This window comes from Cygnus atratus, chromosome 2 (genome assembly GCF_013377495.2).
Source record: "Cygnus atratus isolate AKBS03 ecotype Queensland, Australia chromosome 2, CAtr_DNAZoo_HiC_assembly, whole genome shotgun sequence".
Lineage (NCBI taxonomy): Eukaryota > Metazoa > Chordata > Aves > Anseriformes > Anatidae > Cygnus > Cygnus atratus.
In genome coordinates, this window is record NC_066363.1 from 132,335,395 (window position 1) to 132,363,137 (window position 27,743).

At 37.4% G+C, this 27,743-nt stretch overlaps 1 protein-coding gene across 1 annotated transcript in view; it reads left to right on the top strand.

Moving 5' to 3' along the window:
- The window catches only part of RALYL (RALY RNA binding protein like), a 224,467-nt gene that overhangs the window by 190,452 nt on the left and 6,272 nt on the right, over window positions 1-27,743 (top strand). Inside the window, exons 5-7 of the mRNA XM_035546265.1 lie at window positions 750-913; window positions 9,419-9,532; window positions 14,147-14,325. Coding sequence (XP_035402158.1) covers window positions 750-913; window positions 9,419-9,532; window positions 14,147-14,325 — 457 coding nt within the window. The remainder of the gene's footprint in view (window positions 1-749; window positions 914-9,418; window positions 9,533-14,146; window positions 14,326-27,743) is intronic.

Sequence of the window (27,743 nt, forward strand, 5' to 3'; positions counted from 1 at the left end):
AATCAACAGCTGTTGATAACTGTGTTTTCAGGATTGGGTTCCCATTCTGCTTGGGAACACTAGTTGATGTTGGTTATAGAGCATCTTCTAGTGACTGTAGTGGTAATTCTCTGAATACATACTTACTACAGTGGTTTTGGTTTGAACAAAACTAACTTTATTATTATTAGCTGTGCTTTAGTATTTCAGTGATTCTAGATCAATTCATTATTCAATAAAGAGAAGATGATGGGCCTTCATTTCTGTCAATTCTAATGGATATACAGTTCCCTCACTAGAAACTGCAGGATATTTCTTTATGGTTATGGTCAACTTCCAAAAAGTTCATTTATTTTTCAATCTGTAAGGACAGCAGATAGATAGAAAAGTAGAATCCAAGCCATGCATGTAATAAAGGAGCTGAAATGTGACTACAACAAAATGTGCTGCTGTTAGTTGTGCGTGATGAAATGATTTGGACCTGTGGAAAGCAGGTTATGGATTTTCCATAGGGCAAATAACAAAGTCCCACGGAGCACCCTTCATTTAAATGGTGCAAAATCTGAGCTATGCACTGGGCTGTGACTAAAATATGAATATAGCACTTAATGTGCATAGGTCCTTGAAATCTAGTTTGACTGTGATATAAAGTGATTATGATCTTAAAGGGTAATTTTCTCAAAGATAATAAGAAAATTTAATTGACAAGGCTTCCATGACATGAAACCACAGAAGGTTTTATGGAGTCCAGCTGACTTCATCTTTTCTAGGTTGTTTGATTATCATGGCCGTGTCCCTCCCCCACCCCGTGCAGTGATACCACTGAAGCGTCCTCGTGTGGCTGTGACAACAACTCGCAGAGGCAAAGGAGTTTTCTCCATGAAAGGAGCATCACGATCCACCTCAAGTGGGGCTTCTTCCTCAGGATCCAAATGTGAGTTGTTCATATGAGTTGGATTTTATTGACACAGTGATCATATTAATTTCTGCAAGCAGATAGCTTCCAATATATACCACTTTTGTAGTTATTTCTTAGCCTTAGCATTTGGTTTGAAAAACTTTAGTTACCAAAGGTGCCCCACCTTTCCTGCAAGTCAAAGAAAACATTGGTGTAACTTTTGAAGGAAATCCTGTCAAAAACCTGTGACCCTTGGCCTCGTTTACTTGGCCTCAGAAGAAGCCTGTTTAAGATCTCCTATAATCCTGACTGTTTATGCACCATGAGGTCTTGTGAACAGATGATCATAAAGCAAAGCTAATAATCTTGTTATAGACAGACCGAGGCACACTGCTTTCTGTTGAGACGTGAGGGTTGTTTCCACTCATATGAGAGGTGTGGAGGGTGGCCTGGGGCAGGGGAGGGACAGAGGTTGGGTTGTACTTTTTTTGCCAGTGTTTCCTTTGAAGGTAGAAAAGGCAAAATGTATTTGCCTGTTCTACAAGGGAGTGCAAAATGAGATTGGCAATTTGGGGTTATTCAACCCCTTCTTAGCAAGTTGGCCTTAGAAGAGCTGTTGAACAGCAGGCATTCCCTCCTACATTCTCACCTACCTCCCCACCCTGTAGTATCTCCCAGGAACTTCATTTTCCTCTCCGTGCATCTTTCAGCACCCACCTGTCTTCCCCTGCCCCTTATGTGGAGTGATACTGCCCTTGGAAGCGTCACTGGAAGAGGAAGAGAAAGATCAGGTAGGGATCAGATATTAGAAAGAATGAAGGGACTTCAATAAGGCACTTGCAGTACCAAACTGGCCAAACAGTACCAAACAAAGTATCATGCTGTTTTACACACAAGCATAAAGTAAATCCACCAACAGTACACCTTTATGGAAAAGGGGATGATTATGGCATCAAGATGAGATAATTATATACTCTGCATGAATAACCTATCCAAATCTCACACACTAGCATCTAACAAAGAAGACAGAACTCTAGTGAGTCCACTAGGATCTATTCTTGATTCTGTTGTATGAACTGATGATATTGAAGACCTTGAAAGAAAATGTGTAATAAATATGCATGTGGCTGAAGGAATGGAAGGAATGGATAAGCAGAGAAAGAATAAGAGAAAAAGATGACGCTGTACACTGGGAACAAGGAGCTCAGGCCACTTCTTGGAAGGGATGACGTTCTGGGAAAGAGGATCTGTTGTCTTGACAGTTGAATCACACACAAATCTCTAGGGAATGAACTAGCTAGATGTCTGTTACCAACAGTGGGAGCTTTGATACCTAGCATGCAGGAAAACAAATCTAGGTGTTGTATTATGAAGCTCACTCGCACCCTAAGGGGTTGTCTGTGAGTAGTAACATTTCCTTTGTTCTCTGGAGAATGAACATATGTCTAGATCATTTTCATACACATCTTGAATGAATACACTTGTTCATTTACATTCTTTTTCATTCCTCAAATACTGAAATATGATTCCTAATATCAATTTAAATGAAAGCGTACAACTCAAGATCTTCACTTTAGTAGATATAAAATTGGAATTATTTTGGTAGTCTTTTCCATGCCTTGAGTCTTTGGGTTTTTCCAGAGTGAATCAAAGCTTTAGTAAGTATATACAGTTATAGATTCACTCAGTACAACTCCTTTGTTCATTTTTTACCAATGTTTTATCCACATGAAAAGTTAGTAGTAACAATGCATTTAATTCACTACTTGTACTAAAGGGTGGTCTAACAAGAATGGGCTTTTTGAACAAACTTTGTCTCAAAGAAGGTGAGTTATTTTCAGATTTTTTTTATATATATTTTTCCCTTGTTGTCTAGAACAAGAATAACTACAGGATACTTCTAGAGAGCCAAAGACCTTAGTGTATCTCAAGAGATATCACAGAAATGTCTCACCTAGAAATCTGGATTTTCATTGTAATGAATGTGACACATCATTTTACATTAACATATAGATATCTGCTCCTGAGAATAATCATCAAATTTGCTTTAGTACTCATCCTGCATTTCGGAAAATATTTCGTAGTCCTATGTCAGGGATTAAGTAGTGTTTACTGCAGATTGCAGGATTCAACATTAGTGCAAGTATGAGTACCCAAAGCTACTTCCTGTGAAAACTCCCAGACATTGCCTGTGCAACATGATGGATGTTGACTGCAATCAGGAGTTTGGAGATCCCAGCAGGCAGTGTTGTGCCTCAGTGAAAGTAACCTTTAGTGTATGCAGTTGTTATGTGAATATTGTCAGTCTTAACATCTCCAAGTGACAAGATCATCTTTGTATCCGGCTCTTAACACTGAAAGGAGAGCTGCAAGTTGCATCACTAAAAACATGGGCCTTCATTTTGACCCCTGATGAGTTCACCCTCAGTTCTTTACAATGGCAGTTGGAACACAACTGCAGAGAACGTTTATTTTGCTGGACAAAATGAAAGAAAATACTCTTTTTGCATGCAGCACACCTGAAAATAAATTGGTTGTTTTTTGTTTTGTTTTGTTGTGTGTTTTTTTAAAGAAATGTAAGGCTCACAGTATACTGACTTTCATGCTTGATTTCCCCATAGAATTATATCACTGTTTGTCAAGTCCAACCAAACCATCTTAAAGGTAGAAACATGATTTTGTTGACTTGGGCAAGAAAGTAATCAGCTTATTGTAAGACGTTTATCGGAGAAATAACCAAGCTGTTCCCTGAGGGGCTTCAAACTAGAAAGCAGAGAATGTATGCCATTTATAGGAAAAGTTTGTTATACTGAATTGTGGGATGAAGCAGGTTTTATTTTTTTGCCTCTTACTCTACAGTGCTAATATGAACCCCTTGAACTAATGCACTGTTGATTCTAATTGTAATTTATTGCTAAATACATAAAGGATCTCTTCGACAAGAATAAATGTAGTTTGTGGGAAGGAAGCTATTTTTGGCTTTAATGACATTCAAGGCCAAATCCAACTTAATGACACATTCCTATGTCAAAATGGTGTTGCATATGCTTGAAAGATTTCACCCCCAAATCGCAAAACTCTCATGAGATCACATGCCTTAATAGAGTTTTCAGGTTTGAGTAGCAATCTCATAGGCATAGCTGTTTTCCACACTCAAGCTGGATCCAGAAAATGAACCCATTTATGTAGTAGTAAAGGTCAGAGCACAGTGGACCCCTCTGTGAAATTAGCAGAATTAGAATGACTTATTTCTGAAAAACAGCAATCCAAAGACAGAAGTTTGTTGCCATACACAGCAAAGATCTTACAAAAGTATAATACCAAAAATGCCTTTTTCATTGATCAGAACATCTGTGAAAATAATGTCTGCCAGTGCAGTAAATTATTTTTCTACCAAGAAGGGACAATATGTGTGCTGAGTTTGCTTCCAAAACACAAAATAAGTTAGGAGGATTCGATTTCATTTTTGAATCTACGCTTGTTCTAGGATTAGTTGACAACATTTTCTTTTCTTTTTAACTCCAAAAATAGAAAAAATAAACAAATCAATCTTTTCACATTATCAGAAGAAACTCATAAAGTAAAACACACTGATGTGGAAACTACACGTGGTAGTTTTTCACATAAATGGTATGAAGCAACAGATGAAGATAGTTAGCACTCAAAAAAATGCTCACTTTTTCTGACAACATAGAAACTGATGCTCTTGGAGTATACACTTTATTTTTATGCACCTGAAAACAAGAGGAAAACAATAATCTATTTTTTTTTTTATTATCTTTGTGCATGAGATTAAGGAGTAGATACAGAAGAGGTTACAATATGTGCTGAATTATTCCTTAAAGTTAATTCATTTTGACTTTTATAGTTTTTGTTTAACTTCATCAACTAACCCATTTTTCAATGAAATCTGAAGTCATATTATATGATAAAGCATTTTATACTAAGCCTGAAGAGCTCAGATAAAAATATATGACATTTCTTTCCAAAGAAAACTGAATCATGCTTTGCGGGTGAATCAATTTTTGTTATGTCAAAACAAACAAAAAAAAAGTTTCACAAACATTACTGTAATTCAACAGGAGCGCTTTCATTTCTAAAAATATAACTGTCCTCAATTTTAAATCTCTTTGACCTGGGTGCAGCTTGTCTCTTTTAGTGCAAGATGTTTAAATGAAAGATGCATTCTAGAAAACTCTTATATTTATAGCAGAGGGCTGGAAAGGGTTACTGAAGTAACTTCCTTGCTTTTTTAAGAAAACACACCATCTAATCCTTTCCAAACAAATTAAGCTTCACCTTAAAGACAGTTGGGGTTTAGGTTTTTCTATTTCTGTTTCTTCTCACTTCCAGCTTAAATTTTTTTCTCATTTGTTCATATCCATGTGCTGTGCCAACACAGTCTTAGCTTAAAAGTTTTATTTTTCTTTCATGTTCTTCTGTCTTGGGCAAACACAAAAAGTTCTGTCACATTACAGGTTTTCCATTCCTATGGTCATCTTCATGGGCCTTCTCCCCACATATCTGCTAGAATTCAGTGTTTCAGTCCATATGTGGTATTCCAGATAAGCTCTCACCAGGTCTACAATGGCATTGATAGTTTCCAATTTTAAGAAACACATTATTTTACACATCCTAGTATTGCATTTTCTTTTTCATGGGTGCCTTATGATAGCCTACTGTCAACCTGAGATTACAGTTACACCCAAGGTTAATTCTGTTACTGTCTTTTTCAGCTGATGAGTTTTCATGTTAAGAGCAAGAGTTCCACTGTTAGTCAATCAAGTGCAGATTTTTTTCAGTGCAATTGAATTTCTTCTTTTTTCTACTGTAGCATTCCTTAAAATCACCTGATTCATTCTTCCATTCCAGTTTACTCTGAATAGATATCTTCCAATTTCCTGTCATCAGCAAATTTTATTTTAGTTATTTTTTTTTCTTCAGTTGTTTCAAGATTTTTAGCTATTCTGATGTCAGTGCTTGAGGAATTGCATCAATATATTTTTCCCCTTCAATACATTCATTTTTGTCATCTACTGACCATTGCTTATCTGCTCATATAGAAACAAATGTAAGTTCCTTTATTTTCCTGTACTTTAACTAAAAAGCAGATGAGCAAACATTTTAAATATATGCATCTCTGTTCTTATGTTTATGACCTACTTCTTGCATGAGATCAGTCTGAAAAAAAATAAATCAGTTAAAGTTTAATGGATAATGTCCATACTCAAAGCAAGACACCTGAGGTACAGTATTTACAGTCTTTAGATTTTGGCTGTGTTATAACACTGTGCTTAAAGACTCTACAATTATTCTCAAGCTCTATACCACAGAAACACAGAATCACAGAATGGCTGAGGTTGGAAGGGACCTCTGAAGGTCATCTGGTCCAAACCTCCTGCTCAAGCAGAGCCACTTACAGCAGGTTGCTCAGGACCATGTCCAGATTACTTTTGATGATCTCCAAGGATGGAGACTCCACAACCTCTGCTGGTGTCTGACCATTCCCACAGCAAAACTAACAAACTACACAAATTAAATAAAAAAATAAAAATTAAATTAATTAATTAATTAATTAATAATAAATAAATTAATTAATTTTAAAAAAAAGAAAGAAGGGGGGAGGATTTTTTGTGTAGAGGGAATGTCATGTGTTTTAATTTGTGCCAATTGTCTTTGTCAGTACAGCAGTACTGTGTAAAGTCTGGCTCCTTCTTCTTCATTTTCTCTTGCACTGGGGAGCCCAGAACTGGCCACGGGACTCCAAATGTGGCCTTATCAGTGCTGAGTAGAGGGGAAGGATCACCTCCCTCAACCTGCTGGCAACACTCCTGCTGGTGCATCCAAGGATATTAATGGCCTACTTTGGCATAAAGGTGCATTGCTGGCTAATGATAACCTGGTGTCCACCCAGACCTTAAAGTTCTTCACAACTTGTCTTTAGTAATCTCTGTTTACTACAGAAATACCCAGTGCAATGTAACTGAGAGTGGAATTTCTCTCGGAGAATGATTTTGAAGATTTGCACAGTTCCCTGAAAATTAAGAGGATAAGTGACTCGAATAACTACATTCACATTGTAAGGCTGGAACTGGGGTGGACATTTGGAACTTGGTATGGATTTGTTGAAAATCTGTCCCCTTTTTTCTTTCAGTCTTTTTTTAACATTAACTTGAAGTGATTCACTGTATAATGGAATCTCCTATTTAATAACCTTATTTAATGTAAAAAATAAGTTGCAGATTCAGTGTCCAGAATTTATGCAAATACTTTTGGCATTAGGGGAATCTTGCAGGAAAAAAGTGGTAGCAATAATGCTTCTCTGCAGTTTTTAACATCTTCATTTATCATTGAATCCCCGCTACTGCATCTGTGTTCCCTCTAGCATAGTTCTTCTCAAACTTATTTATATCTGAAACACCTCAGGGAAGTCCCTGTGAAGCAGAAGGTTTGGCTGGAATTGCGCAGTAGTCCTACCTATATGCCTGTTTCCTCACCAGACTCGGAAATACAAAAGTTTTCTGCTTTCGTATACTGGGAACAAATATAATTAGGTCCTTGTGGTGTCTCTTCTGACTTTTGATATTTTAGCCTACTGATTTCTAGTCAAGGAAACAACTCTTAACTCAGCAGCTTGACCACATGGGATCTGTTGCCAACTGTCTTCATAGTGGGCTGCTGCAGATACTTAGGATTCCCTACTGGACTGATTCACACCATTTCACCTTGTAGTCTGCATTGCTTTGCTACTCCAGCATGGGCAAATTTCAGCCCCCCAAGGGATGCAGTAACCTTCTAAATAAACAGATGTCAAAATCTTAATATTTTGTTACAGATCTGGGAGGATGGGACAGTGACGCATTATTTCTCTAAGAACACTTTTAAGGCCTTGCTTTATAAGTATACTGAACAATTCCTTCAAATACTGGATATCATATAGGAATCCATCACAAAGGTTACTTCTAATCTTTGTTCTCTAAGGCCAGATACTCATTCAATGTGAGATCAGAGGTTTCAGCCTATGGTATTGTGAGGTATACAAATCCTCAACATAAGCACATGGTTAAACAAGTTCATTACTGCATATAGCAACATTGTCATTTTAGTTGACTTGTAACTACAAAGGCCCCAACCATAACACAAAATACATTGGTACCTCAGTGAATGTGCTCCAAACTTGCATTAAGGTTGGTTTAGAAGCAGGTATTTAGTACCACTGAAGTAGACAGTAACTTGTCTGCACACTTCATCAGCAGATTTTAACTGTCCAATAAAAAATACCCATGAGACACAATGATGAGATACATGCCCAAGAGTCAATGAATGTGACTGATCAGACAAGATGTAGCCAGGAGACCCTTTATACAAAAAAAAAGAACAAGTTCTTATCCATGGCAGAACATCCCCTTTCCCAGGCTAGCTAAGGACCCTCCAGTTGCTCCAAATACAAACCCCAAAGGTACTACACATCCTCCTTCAGCAAAAATAAGGTGGGAAGTGGTAATACCAATCACTACTCTTCCATTGCCAGTTCCTCACAGTTTAAGATGGTGGTCAGTTTCTTCCTACAGGAGCTGTGAGACTGACAGTTGTGTTAGCTACTCTTGACCTTTATAATGGCTTTATTCTCCCTTGCTAGCGCAGGTTTTTCATCTTCCCCACTTGTCTTTTTCAACATGATATCCAAGCACCAATGGGACAAGTGATTTGTTAGGACTTATTTTCTGAGCAGTAGCTCATTCCTGAGTGCTGTAATGCTGTTTCTTCTGAAGCCAAAACACTTTCAAAACACCCCTTCTTAAGTTAGACCACAGGAGTGCAATAATGCACAGAAATGAAGAATAATGCATTGCAACATACATTTGGAAATTTCAGCTCTTAATCTGCTTGAGTTGCCTCCATGTCCCTAGCTGGGATCATAAAAAGAAATATTTCCATGTGCTACCTACAGCTGGAAAAAGTACAAGAAATCATCCAGAACTGATTGTTTTTAAAGCAATGATACTTAACACCTTCTATTGCAATGAAGTTGACTGGAACATAACAATGCAGTCCTGGCTGCCCTGACATTTATGTTGCCATTCAATCTTGTTGAAAAATACCTACCACTTCAGTGAGGGATCTTTTTATTATTATTGCCATTATTGTTGTTATTGCTACAAAATAGTCAGCAAAATATCATTGCAAGACTGTTAATGGTCAGTCTTATTTGAATCATTCTTTCACTATAAGCAGCTTTTCAGTAAAAGTCATTTCAATTTACTAAGACTGCCATTGAAATGTTTTGCCTGAAACGCTTATTACAGAGAATACCCCTCACATAACCTCTTGTCACAAGTGCTTAGTATCCTGTGATTTCCTAGGATTCAGCGTTATTAACTAACAATGATAGATTTAAAAGTTAAATCTCTAAAAATAGTGAGAGAAATTAAGAAGTAGTCTTCATACTAAAACAAAATAATAAAAAAAGAACATATTTTGTTCATGGGGTGTGCAGATATAGTTTATTTCATGTATTGCATCTTTGCTCTTTTTCCACAGTGAAATCAGATGAGTTGCAAACAATCAAGAAGGAATTAACCCAAATCAAAACAAAAATTGACTCCTTGCTAGGGAGACTGGAAAAGATTGAAAAGCAGCAAAAAGCTGAAGCAGGTAGGTGAAAACAATATTTAGTTACATGAATTAAATCAGAGCCTATTTATCAGACAAGGAAACAGATAAGAGAGAGAATGGAAGACTTCCAGAAATTTCTGTACATAACGGAGGGCCTTAAGCAAGGTAAATTAACTATCAAGTAGAACCATAGGGAGGGAAAATTAACATTCTTCACAACATTATGCAACATCATTTCAATAATTGTTTTCTATAGTCTAGGGGAGAGAGAGAGAGAGAAGGGAAGTAAAGAAGAAAGAAAGAAAGAAAGAAAGAAAGAAAGAAAGAAAGAAAGAAAGAAAGAAAGAAAGAAAGAAAGAAAGAAAGGAAAAGAAAGAAAAAGAAAGAAAGAAAGAAGGAAGGAAAGGAAGAGAAAGAGAAAGAGAAAGAGAAGGAAAGAAGGAAAGGAAGAAGGAAAGGAGGAAGGAAAGAAGGAAAGGAAGAAGGAAAGAAGGAAGGAAGGAAGGAAGGAAGGAAGGAAGGAAGGAAGGAAGGAAAGAGAAGGCTCCTGCTAGATGTTCTGGAAACAAAACATCACTAAAAAATTGACTGTACAGAATTAATTTGAGAGGTTGTTGACTGTGAGGATACCTGTGCTATCCCCAAAAAGAATTTTTAGATTGCCTGGTCAAGAGACAATAGTTACAAGTTGCAGCAAGGAAAATTACAGTTTGGTATAAGGAAAAAAAATCACCTATATTGCTACTAAACACTATAACAAGTTTCCCAAAGAGTCTGTAGTATATTCATCCTTGGAGCCATTCTAAACTCATCTGGCCAAGGCCCTATGAACCTGTACTGAACTTTGAGGTCGGTCCTACTTTGAACAGGGGTTGGACTTGGAGAGCCCAGAGATCCCTTCCAGCCTAAACTATTGTGTGAAGTAGTTGTGTGTGTGTAAAACTGGCCGCACCTCCAGTTCAACTTGTCTCTGGCTTGAAAAATTTTGTTTTGAGGCAAACCTCGGGAATGACATAATCCAACATTGCTTTCTAATGTAATGAAGATCTTTATTCCTATCATTACAGTGATCATTTTGTTAGTTGAATGATCTCGCCTAGCAGCACTTTAAAGCCATGTTGAGCACTTATAAGGGATTTATAAGTCTGTATTTTCACCACGGTATATATGAAAAAATATCTCATTTCTTATTACTGTCTACGGTATTTCCTTGGCTACTCCCTTATAAATCACTTGGTATATCTCTGTACAGAAGCTGTGTACTAGAGAGTTGATTTGGATGAGAGACAGCAGGGAAATGGAAGCCTTATCTCATTAAAACTCTCAATGTTTCTTTTTTTCCCTCTCCATTCTCTGATGAAAACTTTTAATGTATTCTGTGTGAAATGTGTGAAACAGAGAGTCTGCATCAGAATTCACAGCTGCTCAAGTGTCTGGGCACCCACATTTATGTCCCTCACCTAACTCCAACCAGTTACAGGAGCCAAAAAGCCCCAACAGGACACATCAAGAGAGTTCCGTCAAGACTGTGAAAAAGAATTAGTAGCTGAGGTTCATGGACCTGTCAGAAGCAAAATAGATATTTAGATCAGGATCCCTCATGATCCCAAGTGCCTTCCCTATTTGTTGATCTGTTGTAGGGATGTCTCTCTGAACCCAGAATTTACTTGCTGGTATTGAGAAATTAATGAATGGATTGCCAAGGGTGGGATATTACAGAGAAATATTTTGTGGTTAACAATTTGGGAAAAAAAAAAAAAACAAACTACAGCAACAAAAACAGGTCTTAAAAACCTTACCTTTTATTTATGATCATTTTCTAAGTTGACAGACAAGGACCAATGTCTCAGCTGTTATATTTTACCCTACAAAATATGTCGAGTGCTTTTTTCAAAGTCTAAGGTAAACCATCAGTCTAGAGCCTGATTACCTCTTTTAGGAGAACTGTACACAATATGTATTCATTAAATTCTATTTTGTATTTTATGCAAGTTATATAAAAGTTGGTGTAATCAGTGAAGTTGTGATTGCGAGGCAATACACTGAATCACTTACGCACTGAAATGCTCTGAGATGGCGGATCACTACTTGAGAGAGCTTTTTTATAAAACCCATTACTATGCAAAACAACCTGCATGTCATTGTACTTTGATATCCAATTTTCACTTTTGCTAAAGGACTATAGTGAACTCATTTAAATAGAAATCATCTCAAAGAGGAAAACATTGATTTGTATTGAATCATACTCTTATGCCTTTTGAAGACAAGCAATGAATAATCACCTCAGAAATTAAAATCTGTTTTCAAATTGTTGATATTTTAAAACATCAGGTGCAAAAGCTGTCCTGCATGTTCCTTACATCTCAGGAAGGGGATGGAGGGGGATGAGGAGGAAAAACACATCAGAGATACCACAATCCCCATTTAAGTCTCCTGAGCTGACAAAGAGAGCTATGTAGCCTGTGGGATGAGTCCACAGATGATTGTTTCTTCGGCTAAAAGCTTTGTGTAAGATAAAGGTGCATCAGTAGCTGAACAATTTCATTTACAGCATCAGATGTGAGATTATTTTTTTTCCTTCTCTATGGTTTGGCAATTTTATTTCTTACTTTTCTGTGCCAGAAGGTATGGCCTCACTAAGCCTGGGATCAGAGAGGACCTGTGTCTAGTTAAGAGAAACACACAAAAGAAAAAAATCAAGCCATCATCTTGTACTGTTTTTTGATTTGTTTGTTTGTTTGTTTTAAGTTTGTATCACTTGCAAGAAAAGTAATTGTTAATTTTAGAAGTTAGACACCTGGAGGAATGTGACAGGTTAAATAGGCACACTGAACAATCTCATTGCATACTTCAGTCAGTCACTGTTTTATGTCTGCATCTCTATATAGTAATGGTAGATGTTCTGTCTTTTATTACTATCAATCCCTGAAAATTTCAATAGCATGAATATAGCAAAGAGAAATTAAAATATTGCTCATTTGACACTGATGAGGAAAAAAATAAAAACTATGTTAACACTTTAAACAAGAAAATCTGTGCACTCAAAGTTTACTGACAACAAATATGTAAGGAATCTGAAAATCAATCCCTTACATAGGGAATCTGTAGGAATAGCTCCTTTGTTTGTAAAATTCTCAATCAGAAAGCCAGGGATAAGAAACTGTTTTGACATGATAAAATTGTTAGAGGCGAATATTCCCCTGTAATATCAGAGATTAAGATTTTTAAAAGTGGGTGCTGAAAAGTAAAATCTTAAATTTAGTTTCTCAGAAGAGCACAAAAGAGTTAGATGCTGAGCTGGTATTTTAATCTCCTCTGACAACCCAAGTCTATATTCTTATTCAGATGATTAGACTGACCAAATTTTTTAGCAGTTGTCCCCTAAAAGTTTTTCCATTAAAATGTATAAAGTCCACAATTTCAGTAACCCTTTTTGAAACCCTTGACTAAAATTGATTCAGTTGTCACTACCACAGCCAGATTAATCTCAGAACATGATGGGGAAAGACGTAGTAGACGTAGCTGACTGAACCCACATTTCCTTCTGCAATAAGGCAGCTACCACAGTATTGTATATATAGCACCATAGAAGGTAAGACTCTGGGACGAATCGTCTACTGATATGTATGACCACTCTATTCTCAAAACAGTTATCTAAGATGACTTCTTATTCTTTATTTACAACAATCCTTTTGTAGAAAGTATGTGATGAAGGGATAAATTCTTCATTATTCTGTATCTTCAGTAAATGAATTTGAAAATGAGGAATTAGAGATTAACAAAGACTGAGGAGATAAAAGTAAGTTGTAAAATAAATGTGCAGAGGTAGAAGAAAAACAAATTAAGGCTTAAGACTATGATCCAGAAAAGTGTGAGGAGATTTGAATATTGTACGTTGCAGGTAATAATTTAAAATAAAATAATAATATATTCGTGGAGCTGAAAGATATAGAGCTTCATAAGCAATCTGCAGATTCATTGGTTGTCTCACAAGAGATAGGTGATACACTAGCTAGAGTTATAGAACAGTCAAATCTCATAAAGAAAAAAATAGTGCTGTTCTAGAAATTTGATCATTGATGGGTATTGTCACCATCAGACTGAAAAGACGTTGGTAATCCAGCTACTTGCAATTAATTCTCTGGCCCGTGTTCATTCTGAGTATATTAACCTTTTCATCTGAACTCCTGATGTGCATAGGAATAAGACTGTGATCCCTCCAACCATTCTAGGAACCAGTCTGTCTCTGCAAATCCTTGTTTACTTACTGGCAATTAACAGCCGTTCATTTCTCAGGGTACAGAGATCTGTGTACTTCTCATAGGCTGCAGATAAATAAATATAAGGTGATTATGCCAACTGGATTCCCAAGACAAAGCAGAGTCCAGAAAATCAAAAAGCTGTATCTATTGGTAAAGCAAACCTTCATCCACTGCATGGGATGAATGAGCATGTTGGTACTTTGGCTGATGTATGCATTAATTTTTTAAAACAAGGGTTTTTATCATATTTGCCTGGTAGATATTGACATATTGATTTTAACAAACCTTGCTCATCTGGAGATGGGAAACTTAGGTTTCTTCCTCAGAGCACTTTTCTTTGCCACCAATAGGGAAGGTTACTGAATCTCTATAGAGTATGTTTTCCTTACAGAAGCTCAAAAGAAACAAATGGAAGATAATGCTGATTTGATTCAAGAGGAATGCATATCAGAGAATGCAGATAACTCTACAGAAGAGCCTATTGAAGGAGGGCCAGATGCAGATGGGGATGGAGAAGAGATGACTGATGGGATAGAGGAGGATTTTGATGAGGATGGCAGCAATGAGCTGGTAAGGAATAACCATGCCATGTCTGTCTATACAGTTGCTACACATAACCACAGAGAACCAAGGATCTTGGTTAACAAAAAAGGTCACAGCAGCAGTGTGATATTCTGTAACAAGTACCTAGCCCTACATTCTTCATACAATGCAGTATCTGTTAAGCAAGGGAACCTCTGAGGATAAACAGGAAAAATATATTTTACTACACTTGGTGATTTAAGAAAGGAAATTAAATGTATTTTTTAAAATTTTATTTTAATTTATGATTGCACATTTAATGAAATGTACATGAGAAAGGAAAGCATGGGTATTGTTCTGTTTTGCATTGGCTTGGTTTTAACTGGAGCATTTCAAAATAAGATTCTAGAACAGAGAACTTTCTCATTAATTACCATGTGGTCTTCAATAATCCCCAGTCTCTGTTCCCTATGTGTATCCACTGCAGGCTGCACTGACAACTACAGATATTTTTTATGGAAGGATTTTGCCCTAATAAATGTCTGGCTGAAGAGTTTCCAGCATGAACCTACGTTTGAGTAACATCATGAAATGCCCATCGTGATGTTAAACTTCTAAGTTCTAAAGAAACATTTACAAGTCAGATTTATAATTTTTTCTTCATTACGAACAAGAACGGATCAGTCACATTGTTTTAGACACCAGGACTCCAAAACACTGCATTTTCTATCTCACTCTCTTCTACGCTTTCACATTCTTCTGCTTTGAGCAGAAATCACTTCTGTTACTCAATGTCACTTTCGCTGATTGAATTTTAACACACATTTTATCATGTCTACAATAAAAAAATAATAATAATTCAGCGATGCTGAAAGGAGCCAGTCAGCAAGGGGCCCAGCTGAACCAACACCAAGTGTGGAGTAAGAGTGCAAGTAAATAACCAGCATTTTGTACTGCTTACTACAAACACAATTTAAACCTACCACTAATTTGAGTGTTTGTGTTCCTTTAGCCAATACAGGACCCTCTTGATTGTATGACTCTTGAATATCATTATTCCAAGGAGAAACTAAACCAATATGAATCTCCTCATCTTTTAATGTGCAATGAAGAATAGATGATATTATCACTTCTCAAGGGAACAGGTTATACACTACAAGTATTAGGGGCCTCTGTAAGCAGTTGCCATTCTGAATTTGTAGGAAGTAGAAATTTTATAATGAATAAATAGTTGTAAATATAACATCCCACCATGATTAATATCTGATCAGCTAAAGTGACATGAACAGTTGAGTGACCACAGCTAAGGAAGACTGGTATGTTTTTCATTAATTAAGTGTCAGACTCCCTACTGCAGACAAATAAATAGGGAAGATAATGTACAGTATATTAGCCTCTGATGGTTCAGTGCTGTTATTTCACTCTGTGAGTATAGCATATTTAGCATATATCTACACTATATAATGAAGCATGATGCAGAAGAAATTATTCATCTAGCAAAGGCTTAGGCAGAAAAGTTTCTAAAAAGCAAGAAGCACAGGAAGACTTCTTTAGCAGTGAAGTCTGGAATTGGCATAGCCATGCTTGCAAACTGCTTCTTCCAAGTTTAAAAGCCTTTCCCTGCTTTACATTCTGGCATTAGTGGAAATGCAACATGTTGCCCCAAAGCCATCTCAGAGGTCTGAACCACATATCTAAGGCAAGGAGGGAACGAGCTCTACTTTCTCTGTGTGCTGTTACTTAGTCCTTTAATGGCACTGAGCATGGTGGAGTTGGCTGGCTGTATATGGAGAGTAGCATCCTTCATTTTGTGCCTTAGCATTCATGAATGTTGTCCCCCCAGCCCTGGTACAGTGGTAGAAAGGAAAGGTCAGGGAAGAGGGTTTATGTGCATCATCTCAGTCAGGTGCAGTCCATTCCAGTGCCAGGGCGGCAGCAGCCAAGCAGCCTCATCCTCCACCATCCCAACACCAGGACATATAGCTGAGAAGAGTCAGCATTGCACACTTCAAAACTTAGACTCCAGATTGTCATTGCTATGAAGTCCTTGTGCTTTTCATGTTCCTTTGCCATTTTCCTTAATCTTTGGAAGAGGCCACTTCGCATTAGTTTTTCTTCCTGCTATGATAGGATGATAATATTATCTTTTTTTTTTTTTTTTTTTTTTTTTAAGTCTAGGAAGATCAGTGAATGAATAAATGTTATTGATGAGATAAAAAAATTACTCTATGGAGAATTACTTCAAAGAAATCTCAGGCAATGGGTGTTTTGTATGGAGGCATAACTATAAAATGAACTGTGCATTTCCCCTATAGTTTTTACCCAGATACTTGGCAGTATTTACCGATATTGTTATAATATGAAGCTGGTAGGTTATGATGTACATTGTAATTTAACCTGTTTTCCAGTAGACTTACATATACTTATGTAGATATAATGGCCAGTTCCTAGAACTTTTACTTTCCACTCCAATCATTGATAGATGAATAACCAGAAATTCAGTAAGAAAGCTATCAAATATATAGTGAATACCCAGTAAGAAAATCACAGAATCACAGAATCGTCTAGGTTGGAAGAGACCTCCAAGATCATCTAGTCCAACCTCTGACCTAACACTAACAAGACCTCCACTAAACCATATCACTAAGGGCTACATCTAAACGTCTTTTAAAGACCTCCAGGGATGGTGACTTAACCACTTCCCTGGGCAGTCCATTCCAATGCCTAACAACCCTTTCAGTAAAGAAGTTCTTCCTAATATCCAACCTAAACCTCCCCTGGCGCAACTTTAGCCCATTCCCCCTCGTCCTGTCACCAGGCACGTGGGAGAACAGACCAACCCCCACCTCGCTACAGCCTCCTTTAAGGTACCTATAGAGAGCGATGAGGTCTCCCCTGAGCCTCCTCTTCTCCAGGCTAAATAACCCCAGCTCCCTCAGCTGCTCCTCGTAAGACTTGTTCTCCAGACCCCACACCAGCTTCGTTGCCCTTCTCTGGACTCGCTCGAGCACCTCCATGTCCTTCTTGTAGCGAGGGGCCCAAAGCTGAACACAGTACTCGAGGTGCGGCCTCACCAGAGCCGAGTACAGGGGGACAATCACCTCCCTAGACCTGCTGGCCACGCTGCTTCTTATACAAGCCAGGATGCTGTTGGCCTTCTTGGCCACCTGAGCACACTGCTGGCTCATATTCAGCTGCCTATCAACCAGTACTCCCAGGTCCTTCTCGGCCAGGCAGCTTTCCAGCCACTCATCTCCCAGCCTGTAGCGCTGCTCGGGGTTGTTGCGCCCCAGATGCAGGACCCGGCACTTGGCCTTGTTGAACTTCATACAAGTTGACCTCAGCCCATCGCTCCAGTCTATCCAGATCCTTCTGCAGAGCCTTCCTTCCCTTGAGCAGATCGACACATGCACCTAACTTGGTGTCATCTGCAAACATACTGAGGGTGCACTCGATCCCCTCATCCAGATCATCGATAAAGATATTAAAGAGGACTGGCCCCAGCACTGAGCCCTGGGGGACTCCACTAGTAACCGGCCTCCAACTGGATTTGGCTCCATTCACCACAACTCTTTGGGCCCGGCCATCCAGCCAGTTTTTAACCCAACAAAGCGTACGCCAGTCCACGCCACGAGCAGCCAGTTTCTTGAGGAGAATGTTTTGGGAAATGGTGTCAAAAGCCTTACTGAAGTCAAGGTAGATCACATCCACAGCCTTCCCCTCATCCACCAAGCGCGTCACTTGGTCATAGAAGGAGATCAGGTTCGTCAAGCAGGACCTGCCTTTCATAAACCCATGCTGACTGGGCCTGATCGCCTGGTTGCCCTTCAAGTGCCGCGTGATGACATTCAAGATAATCTGCTCCATGAGCTTCCCTGGCACTGAGGTCAAACTAACAGGCCTATAGTTCCCCGGGTCTACCCTCCGGCCCTTGTTGTAGATGGGCGTCACATTTGCAAATGTGGGACTTCACTCTGCTTGAAAATTTTCTGGGCCTTTTTATCTGGCAATATTCTCTGTTTTGTAAGAAGTAAAGCAGATAGATAGGCTTGTTACAAAACATGAAGTCCTAACAGATGTTTTTCTCCTGTTTCATGAAAAGTAAGTTGTTTAGGAATACAGAAGAGCTGACTAATAGAAAATGTGTCTTTTTGGAATGGAGCCAGTTGCAATTTATTTGAGAAGAAAGAATTTTTTTATAGCATGAAAAATGTTAAATGTGAAACAAATAGGACAAACTTTCCATGTGTGAAAACATAACCTTAGACTCAGAATAAGAAATACTCTTCCAAAGGGCATTTTTAATGAAATATATCTTTCCCAAATATAAAGCTAAAGGGATTTAGGATGATGATGGAAAAAAAAAACTCTTCTTTCTGCATTAAGACCAGCAGAGCAAATAGAAAAACATTTGTAATGGGCATAGCTAGAGTTCTGAATTCAGTTCAGCATCAAAAATCGGTTATGAGTCCACTAGTCTCAGAAATATTATTAGAGGAAGAGAGCAACTTTACTTAAATTAGATTTTTTTTTTTCCAATGGTGCAAATTTATTTAGCTGAGAATCTCCTACCAAACCATTTGCCAATATCCTACAGCAGGACTCCTTTTGCCAAACACATTACTCCTTTGTATATTTCCCTGAGAACAGCCCTAAGGCTGTCACCAAAAGCAAGTTCAAGAAGGACAATCCCACCACTAGAGTCCAGATGCTGCCAGACTGGAATCTCTGAATCTGTGTGTGTGGGTCGGCATCTTTGGGCCACAGGACTCAAAAGTATATTTCTTTCCCAGCTTCTAATTTTCACTTGCAAAGAAAGTGACTAGCACTCTAACAGGATGTATGCTGTGGGTTTAGGTGGTAGGATCCATTCTCTAAATTCCCACTAAGTCTATTTGGAGGAACAGCTTACTGCATATTAACTGAGTGATGGCAGCTGTCTTCATACCTGCTTTCAGCCTAGACCAACTGTAAAGAAATGTGAAGTAGTTCAGCCTGCAGTCTGAGTTAAGTCAGGCAAGTATTTAAGGAGGCTTTAGCCTCTTAATTTGCCTGCCTCACTACACACATAAAACACAACACGTTCAACAACTGTACAACTTTCTCATCCGGCATTCAGATCAGAATGTTGTTCATCCCTGAATTATCATTTTCTATGGACTAAAGACACATTCCAAAACAGTTGTTATGGCTCAGCTGAAGTGTGAAAATTTGTTATGCCACAATAACTTGATTGCCCATCTGAATTCTAACTCAAGACATGCCTTGTTTGAGTACCTTCTGTAGTCATCAAACATCACTTCTTGGGAAAGTTCCTATTGTATCAACTCTTTGCCCACAAATATGTCTCAGTAAGTGTCTCCAAAGCTGCAGACACTCCAGCTTGAGGATCTTTTTAAAATAATTCCCATTACTTTTGCTACATTAACATACTGAAGAGTTTTTTAAATGGTGATTTCAGATACATGACCCAGCTATGTATAGGTAGGCTGCCAGAAATTGACAGAGTCAGAGTGTACTTCAAACTGCTCAGTGAAAGGCCGTAATATGCTTTTCACCCACATGCTCTTGCATGTTGACATTCCATTGCCTCTTGCACAAGGGCATGCAATAATACATTGCGGCTTCATATATATAAAATAATCACTAATTAGGAATGTAGATCCTGAGGTTACTTTACAATTCATGTCACTTAACTAGCCATCAGAGATAACTGGAGTCAATGGAAATTTCATATCTGTTTCCTTTGCTTCTTTTAGACAAAAAACAAGTAATTGTTATCCAAGACTTTACCAGACCTGTGCATCAAGCTGTGTACTCCTCTCCCTAAGTCAAACAGCTTCTAGTTGCTGTAAATTAAAAATCTTTGCTTCCCTTTCTAGTAAGAACACATCCTTTCTTAGTGCTTTTAAGCTAAACTTTTCCTCAACAGCCCTGTGAAGAAAGCAAGACATCTTTGTAGTTTCCAGTCTTGCCTTAAAGAAAAAGGATCTTCACATTTCCAAAAATCCCCTCATACATAGATCACAAATAGGCAATGAATCATGGGAATACAAATCATCAATGATATCAAGTAGTTTTTAGGTGCCTAGCACAGCTTTTAATTGTAAGGGGTGGGAAGGAAAACCAGTAACCTCTTCTTATTCCTGTGGTTGGACAGAATAGAGCAGAAATGTCACTACTGCAGCATAGTCCAACACCCATTTTGATATTTGAGGAGCAGCTGGCCTCAGCACCCGTAAAACAAGTTCCTTTTCCTCACTACAATTAACATTAGCAGTATATGGCATGATGGACAGCATGTGGGAAAAGCATGAATTAGCTTGCATGGTGGTTTCCTTAGTCTGCCGATTTAGCAGCTGGCCCAGAGCATTTCATATAACTGCTCTGAACTTGTTTCAAATGGCACTAATCAATCATCAGGGAACCACTGGCTCAAAATAAACTATAACTTATTACCCCAATACCTTTGTAAATAATAAAGGTGGCATCAGATTAATCAGCTGAAAGCCTGAAGTATTGTAGATTTGGGGGGAAAAAAAATCACTTCCAGCTAATGCTTAATAAAATACCAACAAACCAATTAATTGGAGTTAATAATACACAAGCACTCATATCTATATTACATTTCCAAAGAAGAATGGTTTCTATCAAACTGTCAGCCTTTCATAATAAATAACTATAATAATAATTGTACAGTGGTGATTCAGTAGTTAAGCATTCAGTAGAGCAGACAGCATTTTCTGGTGGGCCCACATGATTCCACTGATTTCAAATACAGTAGATTTATGGTGTCATAATTCAGAGCAGACTCTGGTAAGTGCTTGACTGGAATTTGAAGGATATATTCACATTTGCAACATCATGATTTTATGCTGGTGTGGTAACATTAAAGATTATGAAGCTACACAAGCATTAGATTGGAGTTCCACATTAATGAGTCATCGCTAATAAGAAGTCTTGAGAGGCATTTACATTAAATTATATCAGAAACAAAATGTACAGAGCCCACTTCTGGTCACAATGCAGATTTACTGCCATTATTTCAACATCAGTTATAGTTCCCTTTCTAGTAACTATACTTCAGTTACATTTGCTTCTCAAAGACATTCCATTTCTTATTCCTGTCCTTTTTCCCACCTATGCACTTCATGTTTTCAATCTATATAAAATTTGTTTCAATAGTCTGATAGAGAATCATGTTTCAAACATAAATATTAGAAACGGCCACTGGAAAAAAAAATAAAAATCAGGATAATCCTCTTGCTGTACTGAGTTTCATTATGCCAAAATTAAAATGTTGTGATATAATAATAGCCACATTTCTTATGGGAATTGATGCAAAATCCATTTAAATATGGAAGCAACTAGTACTTTGGCTAAACCTCTTCAAAAACATTTTCCCTCCTAAAAGTAGTTAAAGGAAATTAAAGTAATTTAGTAGCAAATCTGTTTGAAACAGTGAAGCTTCCTTTAATTCCATTGCTTAACATGAGAATTCTTGAAAATATTCAGCAGTCGAATAAGATCTACAGAAAAGGAATAAAACTTTGACTGATAATGTAGTTTAGATCCTATTCCGCATATCTCAAATAACAAGGTTGACCAAATACATGACTATTTGAAAGGGTTGATAGTATTTAATTTATTATTGTAATCAAATTGGATTTTTCATTTCCTGTTTTTGTTTGCTTTTTTTTTTTTTGTCAATAACATCAGAGCAGGCCAGACTTAGTCTTCTGTTATTCTGTTATCAGTAGAATTAGGTTGATTAAGCATGTCAAAAAGATTAATGGCTTTTCTAGCAATAAGCAACATGATGAATGCACTTATATAAAGTACTACTTAGAAAAAAAAAAATTAAAATTCTAAATAATGTTAATGGCTGAAGCAAGATCATGCCAAAAATCTTATTTAGATTACTTTAAATATTATTGACACCAAGAAAATTTATATTTTCTGGTGCACTGAACATATTGGACTTCATTGAAAGCTTGCTTTCAGTATCAGAGGAAACAAAGTTCTTCATTCCTGAGACAAATGAATAGGTAAAAGATTGTATTCACTTGATAAATATCAATGTAAGATGTTTGTACTTGAGCAAGCTAAGAAAGTCATTAGGGGCAGCATACCTGACAGATACTAATGTGTTGTACCTTCCAAAGCTGCAGTAAATCTAATAACCTGTGACTGAAAAAATGGAGAAAGTAATAAAAGCATGTCATGAAATCAAAAATTGTAAGAAACTTCCTGACATGCCCTTTTGTTACATTTAATATATGCAATATCACAGTAGACTTGTTTGTTGGTCATGCACTGTTGTATGAGTGAGTCATTGGAAAGGCCTTGCCACCTGCTCCTCCTTCCCATTTTTCCTGGCAGTAGATTTCTCAGAGGAAGACTACCTAAGTGGTGTTCAGGGTTTTAACCAGGTAGCTCCTGAATGACTATGTGATATTTTTTTTAATTATTATTTACATCATATCCCCTAGATATCACTTGGGAAGCCGCAGAGAATGCAAACACTGCTATAACACACTTTGTGTCTCTTTCTACTAGAATTTTCAGCCTGTAATTGCATATTTGTAAAATGAATGAGTAAAATAATTTCCTCATCTTTCATATCTATTCCTCTGCATTTCCTCTATATTATTTAGTTCTCAATTAAAATTTAAAAAAAAAAAGCTTTTAAAACATTTCTAATGCAAATAATATAATTTAATTACAACCATTAGAATCTTACAGTGTTGATCAAAACAGCTTGAAAGCAAAGTTGTTTCTTCTGTTTATCTCTTTTTAAACAAAAAGATGGGGAATCAAGAAGTTTGGGTCCCATTCTCAGCTTTACCACTGTGCCAGTGTGGTTCAGCAGACAGAATGTACATGTAGACTCAGACCCTCTTTCTGAGGTCAGATCAATGCATGCCTTCAGCCATACAGTGAAAAAGTGGGAAAGAAACATTCCCCAAAGATATACTATAAACTAATAAAGACTATATGCTTTCCAGTCAAGAAAATTACAGATTTTATTTCTCAATTTCAATTTCCTCAATGAATTTGCTTTACTTTTCCATTGCACCCTGGTATCAGTCCTGATGTGAGTGAAGTTTCAATCATTTATGTTCCAGCATTTTCTGCTAAAAATTATTAGCACAACCTCTCTTTTTGAGGTATGCAAGGTAATTGCAGACAGGTCCCTTCAGGTCCGTCAGAGTGAACGTTAATAAACCCTGCAAGCAGCTTTCAGGGAACATACAGCAAGAGCAAGAAATCTTGCATGTGGTGTTCTACATATTATCCAACCCACTGAAGTGCATTTATGTGCAGCAGTTTTGTTTAAATGGGGTGCACCAAATCTGAGACAATAAATAAACATTTATTGTTATTTATTATTAATAAATATTAAATCAAGGGGGTTTTGTTTGCTTTACTCCCTCAAAAACATTGTAAGAACTGGTCACAGAATTGCGGTATTTAGCCTACCCTAGGGAAACGGAAGCAATGGCTGGTTAAAGCTCAATGCTGTGCGAGACTAGTCCTAAGTAAACTCAAAAGCTCAGAAAACTCAAAAGTCCTAAGTAAACTCAAAACTCAAAGTAAGCTGAATAGCCTCTCAATACAGAGCACTGGCTGGTATGTGGTATTTACAGCTTCCCAGAAGTTGGGCAATATGTCTATTTGGAAACACAAGCATGTGTTACATCTTGACAATATATTCAATATGTAAAATAATTTTGTTATTGCTGCACCACTAAGCTCATGTGCCAGCTTCCTGTGGACTGGTGTTTTGAAGAGGTAACTCATATGCTTTCTATATTTTGGGGGAAGTGGACTCTGCTGCTCACTGACCCAGTGCATTGACTGACAGTAAATTTATCCATTATCAGGTAATTATTGTTCATATTTTGTGTTCATTTTATTTTAGTTTGTTTTATTGTTTGTTTTTGTTTGTTTTAGGTTTGGGATGTGGGTTTTTTGTGTTTTTTTGATTGTTTGTTTTTCCGATTTTTTTATTTTTTTTTGTTTTATTTTGTTTTTGGCAAGGCTTTATCTTTATCTTAAGCTTTTAGGTAAAAATAAGTTAGTTACAGTACTTGCTGGTTTTAGGACATCAAAATATTTAATTTTAACGAGTCAGCTTCAACTGTCAAAACCAAATGTTTTACCTCCACTTATTTCCAAATATTAATAATAATAATAATCTGTGAATTGTTTCAGAGACAAATAATGCTGTCAGACCAGGACAAAAATTATCTCAGACATGTAAACAAAATACTTGCCTAAATGAGCTGAATTCCTCTCTGATATAAATTAATTGACCTTAATATTTATTACTAGTGGTCTGATTGTGTTTATTCTATTTAAGCAAATCAGAATTATCTCCACAGATATTGCCTAGATAACCTGAAATTCACAACAGCATAGAGTCAGTATTTAAGTGCAGTATGGAAACAAAGACAGCCTCCCAGAAGCAAACCTAGATCCCCTTTCAGGGGAGGGTGGGACTGGCTAATTAAAAAAGATCACTTGGGGCTTCTATAGAAACACCATTTTTAATTTAAGTAACTCACTTTAAATATGAACACTGATTTCAGTTTCCACCCCTACTTTTACCAATGTAATGCTGGCAACTTGTGAGAGGTGTTTTGTTGGTTTTGGGTCACTCTTGACCAACATTCCCCAGACCTGTGTAGGCAGAACATGCATCCAAATAGTGATCTAGCATGAATATCACAACAGCAGTGCAAGGCACAGTGGGAAAGTAGTGAGAGATGGGGAAAGGAACACTAGTGTTTTCTAGGTTCTCACTAGCACATTGAAATCCGCCACAGGGACTCAAGCCAGCCATTGGATCTGTGTTTGGCTATGGATTTGAGTCTATCAACATAAAACTCAAACTCTTAGATATAACTGAAAGTGAACAATTGTCATGAATCACACATTTCTTTCCTGGTGTGTCAGTCTTTGAAAGTAAATAGGTTTAGTTCCCCTAGAAAACACTCATTTCACAGGCTTTATCAGTATGCTTGAGCCTCAGGAATGCTGAATGAAAAACCCTCAGAGGAAACATTTTTCTGTCGAACCTCATCTGCAAGCCAAAGTGAGATTTTATGCAAGTAAGCAGGGGTAAGCACTGAAAAGCCAAAAGATTTTTATTTTTCCATATAAAAAGACACAAATTTTAAATGTTATTTTTTTCAATACAAATTACAGAGCCACTGCAGTTAGTGACCCAATTATTCCAAAAGGTCTCTGGTTTTTTGAGAAAATATAAATATGTTACTAAGAAGATTTTCTGCATGATTAATATCAAAAACATGAAAGGCAGTTTGAATTTATCTGTACATAGGTATTTATGGACCTCAGAAAAGGGAAATTATTTAGAAGGTGATAGGACTGTAATTGCCGTTTCAATAAAAAAGTAACCAGTGAGGAATAAAACAAGCTCAGTCTGCCAACATGAAGATTTGGAAATTAATCAAATGCCATCTTAGCCAGCCTGTTATGCTGATACGTGTATCTGAATTTGTTGTTGCTATTCATTACTAAAAGTACAATACAATTTTATAATCTCTTTCAGAATGAGTAAGTTGTGTTCTGGCCCAATAAACAGAGAATCAAAAGGCTGAATTCTCTTCTGCTTCTTCTTTGCAGGGTTATGCTGATCCTTTCTTAGCTATTAGATGATTACGCACCATTTGCAGACTATAAAATAACCATAGTCCACTATTTTGTTTTGTAATTTTTACTTTTAAAGGCACTTCTCTTGAAACCCTCACAAAACAAAAATGTTATGCACTCCTACACACTTCACATTTAAATAAGTGTTATGCAGGAAAATGTCAAGCAAAAGCTGTTTAAAATATGACCAGGTTTTATTGTCATTTCCATGTAGACCACATTCCCAAACCAGGTTTTCTGCAGGTAATAGTGTTTTGCAGGTAACTCTACATCCTGTATGTTTATTTGATTGTCTTAATTCACTACACTATTGTCACTTTTTAAGTATCTGTTGGGTGTCATCATTAGCCTCATTCATCTCCTCCTTCCTACATTTTTCTCTGAGGTTTTGTGGTACCTCTGACATCTCATGCTAAATGGTTTCAGCTCCTTCCTCCAGTGAGCTCTACTCCCTGTTCCTTCTCTATTAGTTTTTTACCTCTCTCCACTTGCTCTCTATGTTGACTAAAACCTCTGCCTCAAATAACTGAAAAATCTGCTGTTGATTGGATAGGGCATTCTTGAACTCATTACCATCACTGCTTACAATTTCTTTTTTCCCACATGGGTGCACTTTGTTCTTTGACACCTGTCTAAAATCTAATTTGGCTATACTGGGAAAGTTTGGAAGTTATTTCTGTGTAATTGGCTTAAGGTAGTTCTAGTACTTCACAAGCTCTTACATGCACATATTAAAAAGAAATACTACATAAGGTGTAGATATAGTGAGTGCTCTCAGGGTACAAGTTTTAATAGTTCCTTTATACACTAAACTGTGTATTCAAACCTGCACCTTGGCATTGGTAAAATAGGAACTACTGCCTTTGGCATTAATGTTAATTGAATCACCACATCACACTGGGAAATCCCTGCTCCTCATATCAATCAGAGGCTAAATTAGTAGGAATTTTATTCTACAACTTTTTGACAGCACTCCACATCCTAAAACCATGTTTCTGTAGTATTTAGCAAGACCAAAGCTTACCATGCATCCTACTAGGACTCATTTAGAATTGTTTCTCATGGAACTGACCCACTCTCAAGAAGCAGAAAACACCTAGCAGTCTTGAGTCATATCTCTGGGAATTTGATATGAATATCCCCTCATATTCAAAGGAAAGTGGGACATTTCCCCTTTGCTATATTTCTCACCAGACCACATGAATATATTGAATTGCTCTCAAAGCACACTGGTGCAAGCTGAGGGAATTCTGTGGGCGCCATAAATGAGAACTTACTGCATTTGGTCTGGTTTTCATGCTTTTCCCACTCTTGCTTTACACCAATCAAGAGAGAACATGAAAGGGAGCGTGCATCAGTGGGAGCATGGTTTCACCAGGAAGGACTCAGCATTGGGGAAGCCTTGTGAGTGTGTTCTGGGTAAAGACTTCTGGGCAGCAAGGTCTGTAAATGCACCACATCCCACCTTTCCATCTTTTTTACCTTCTCCTCCTTGGCAACCCTGCAGCCTACCCCAGGCTCTGCAGAAGGTCCAATTCCCCCAGCTTCAGACCCCTCCTACTGTCACCAGAAACTATACTGCCGGTCCCTGTGTCTTCTCCTAAAACGGACCCTGTAGAGGAAAATGGCTGAAAGAAAAAACAAAACAAAACAAAACAACAAAAAAAAAACAGTGGAGCATGAGGCAAACTCACAGAGTAAACTAAGGTGGACAGGTTTTTTCCTCCTTCCTTCAGCCTCACATCTGGCCATCATCAAAACTGCAGCATGTCCTCACTGGCACT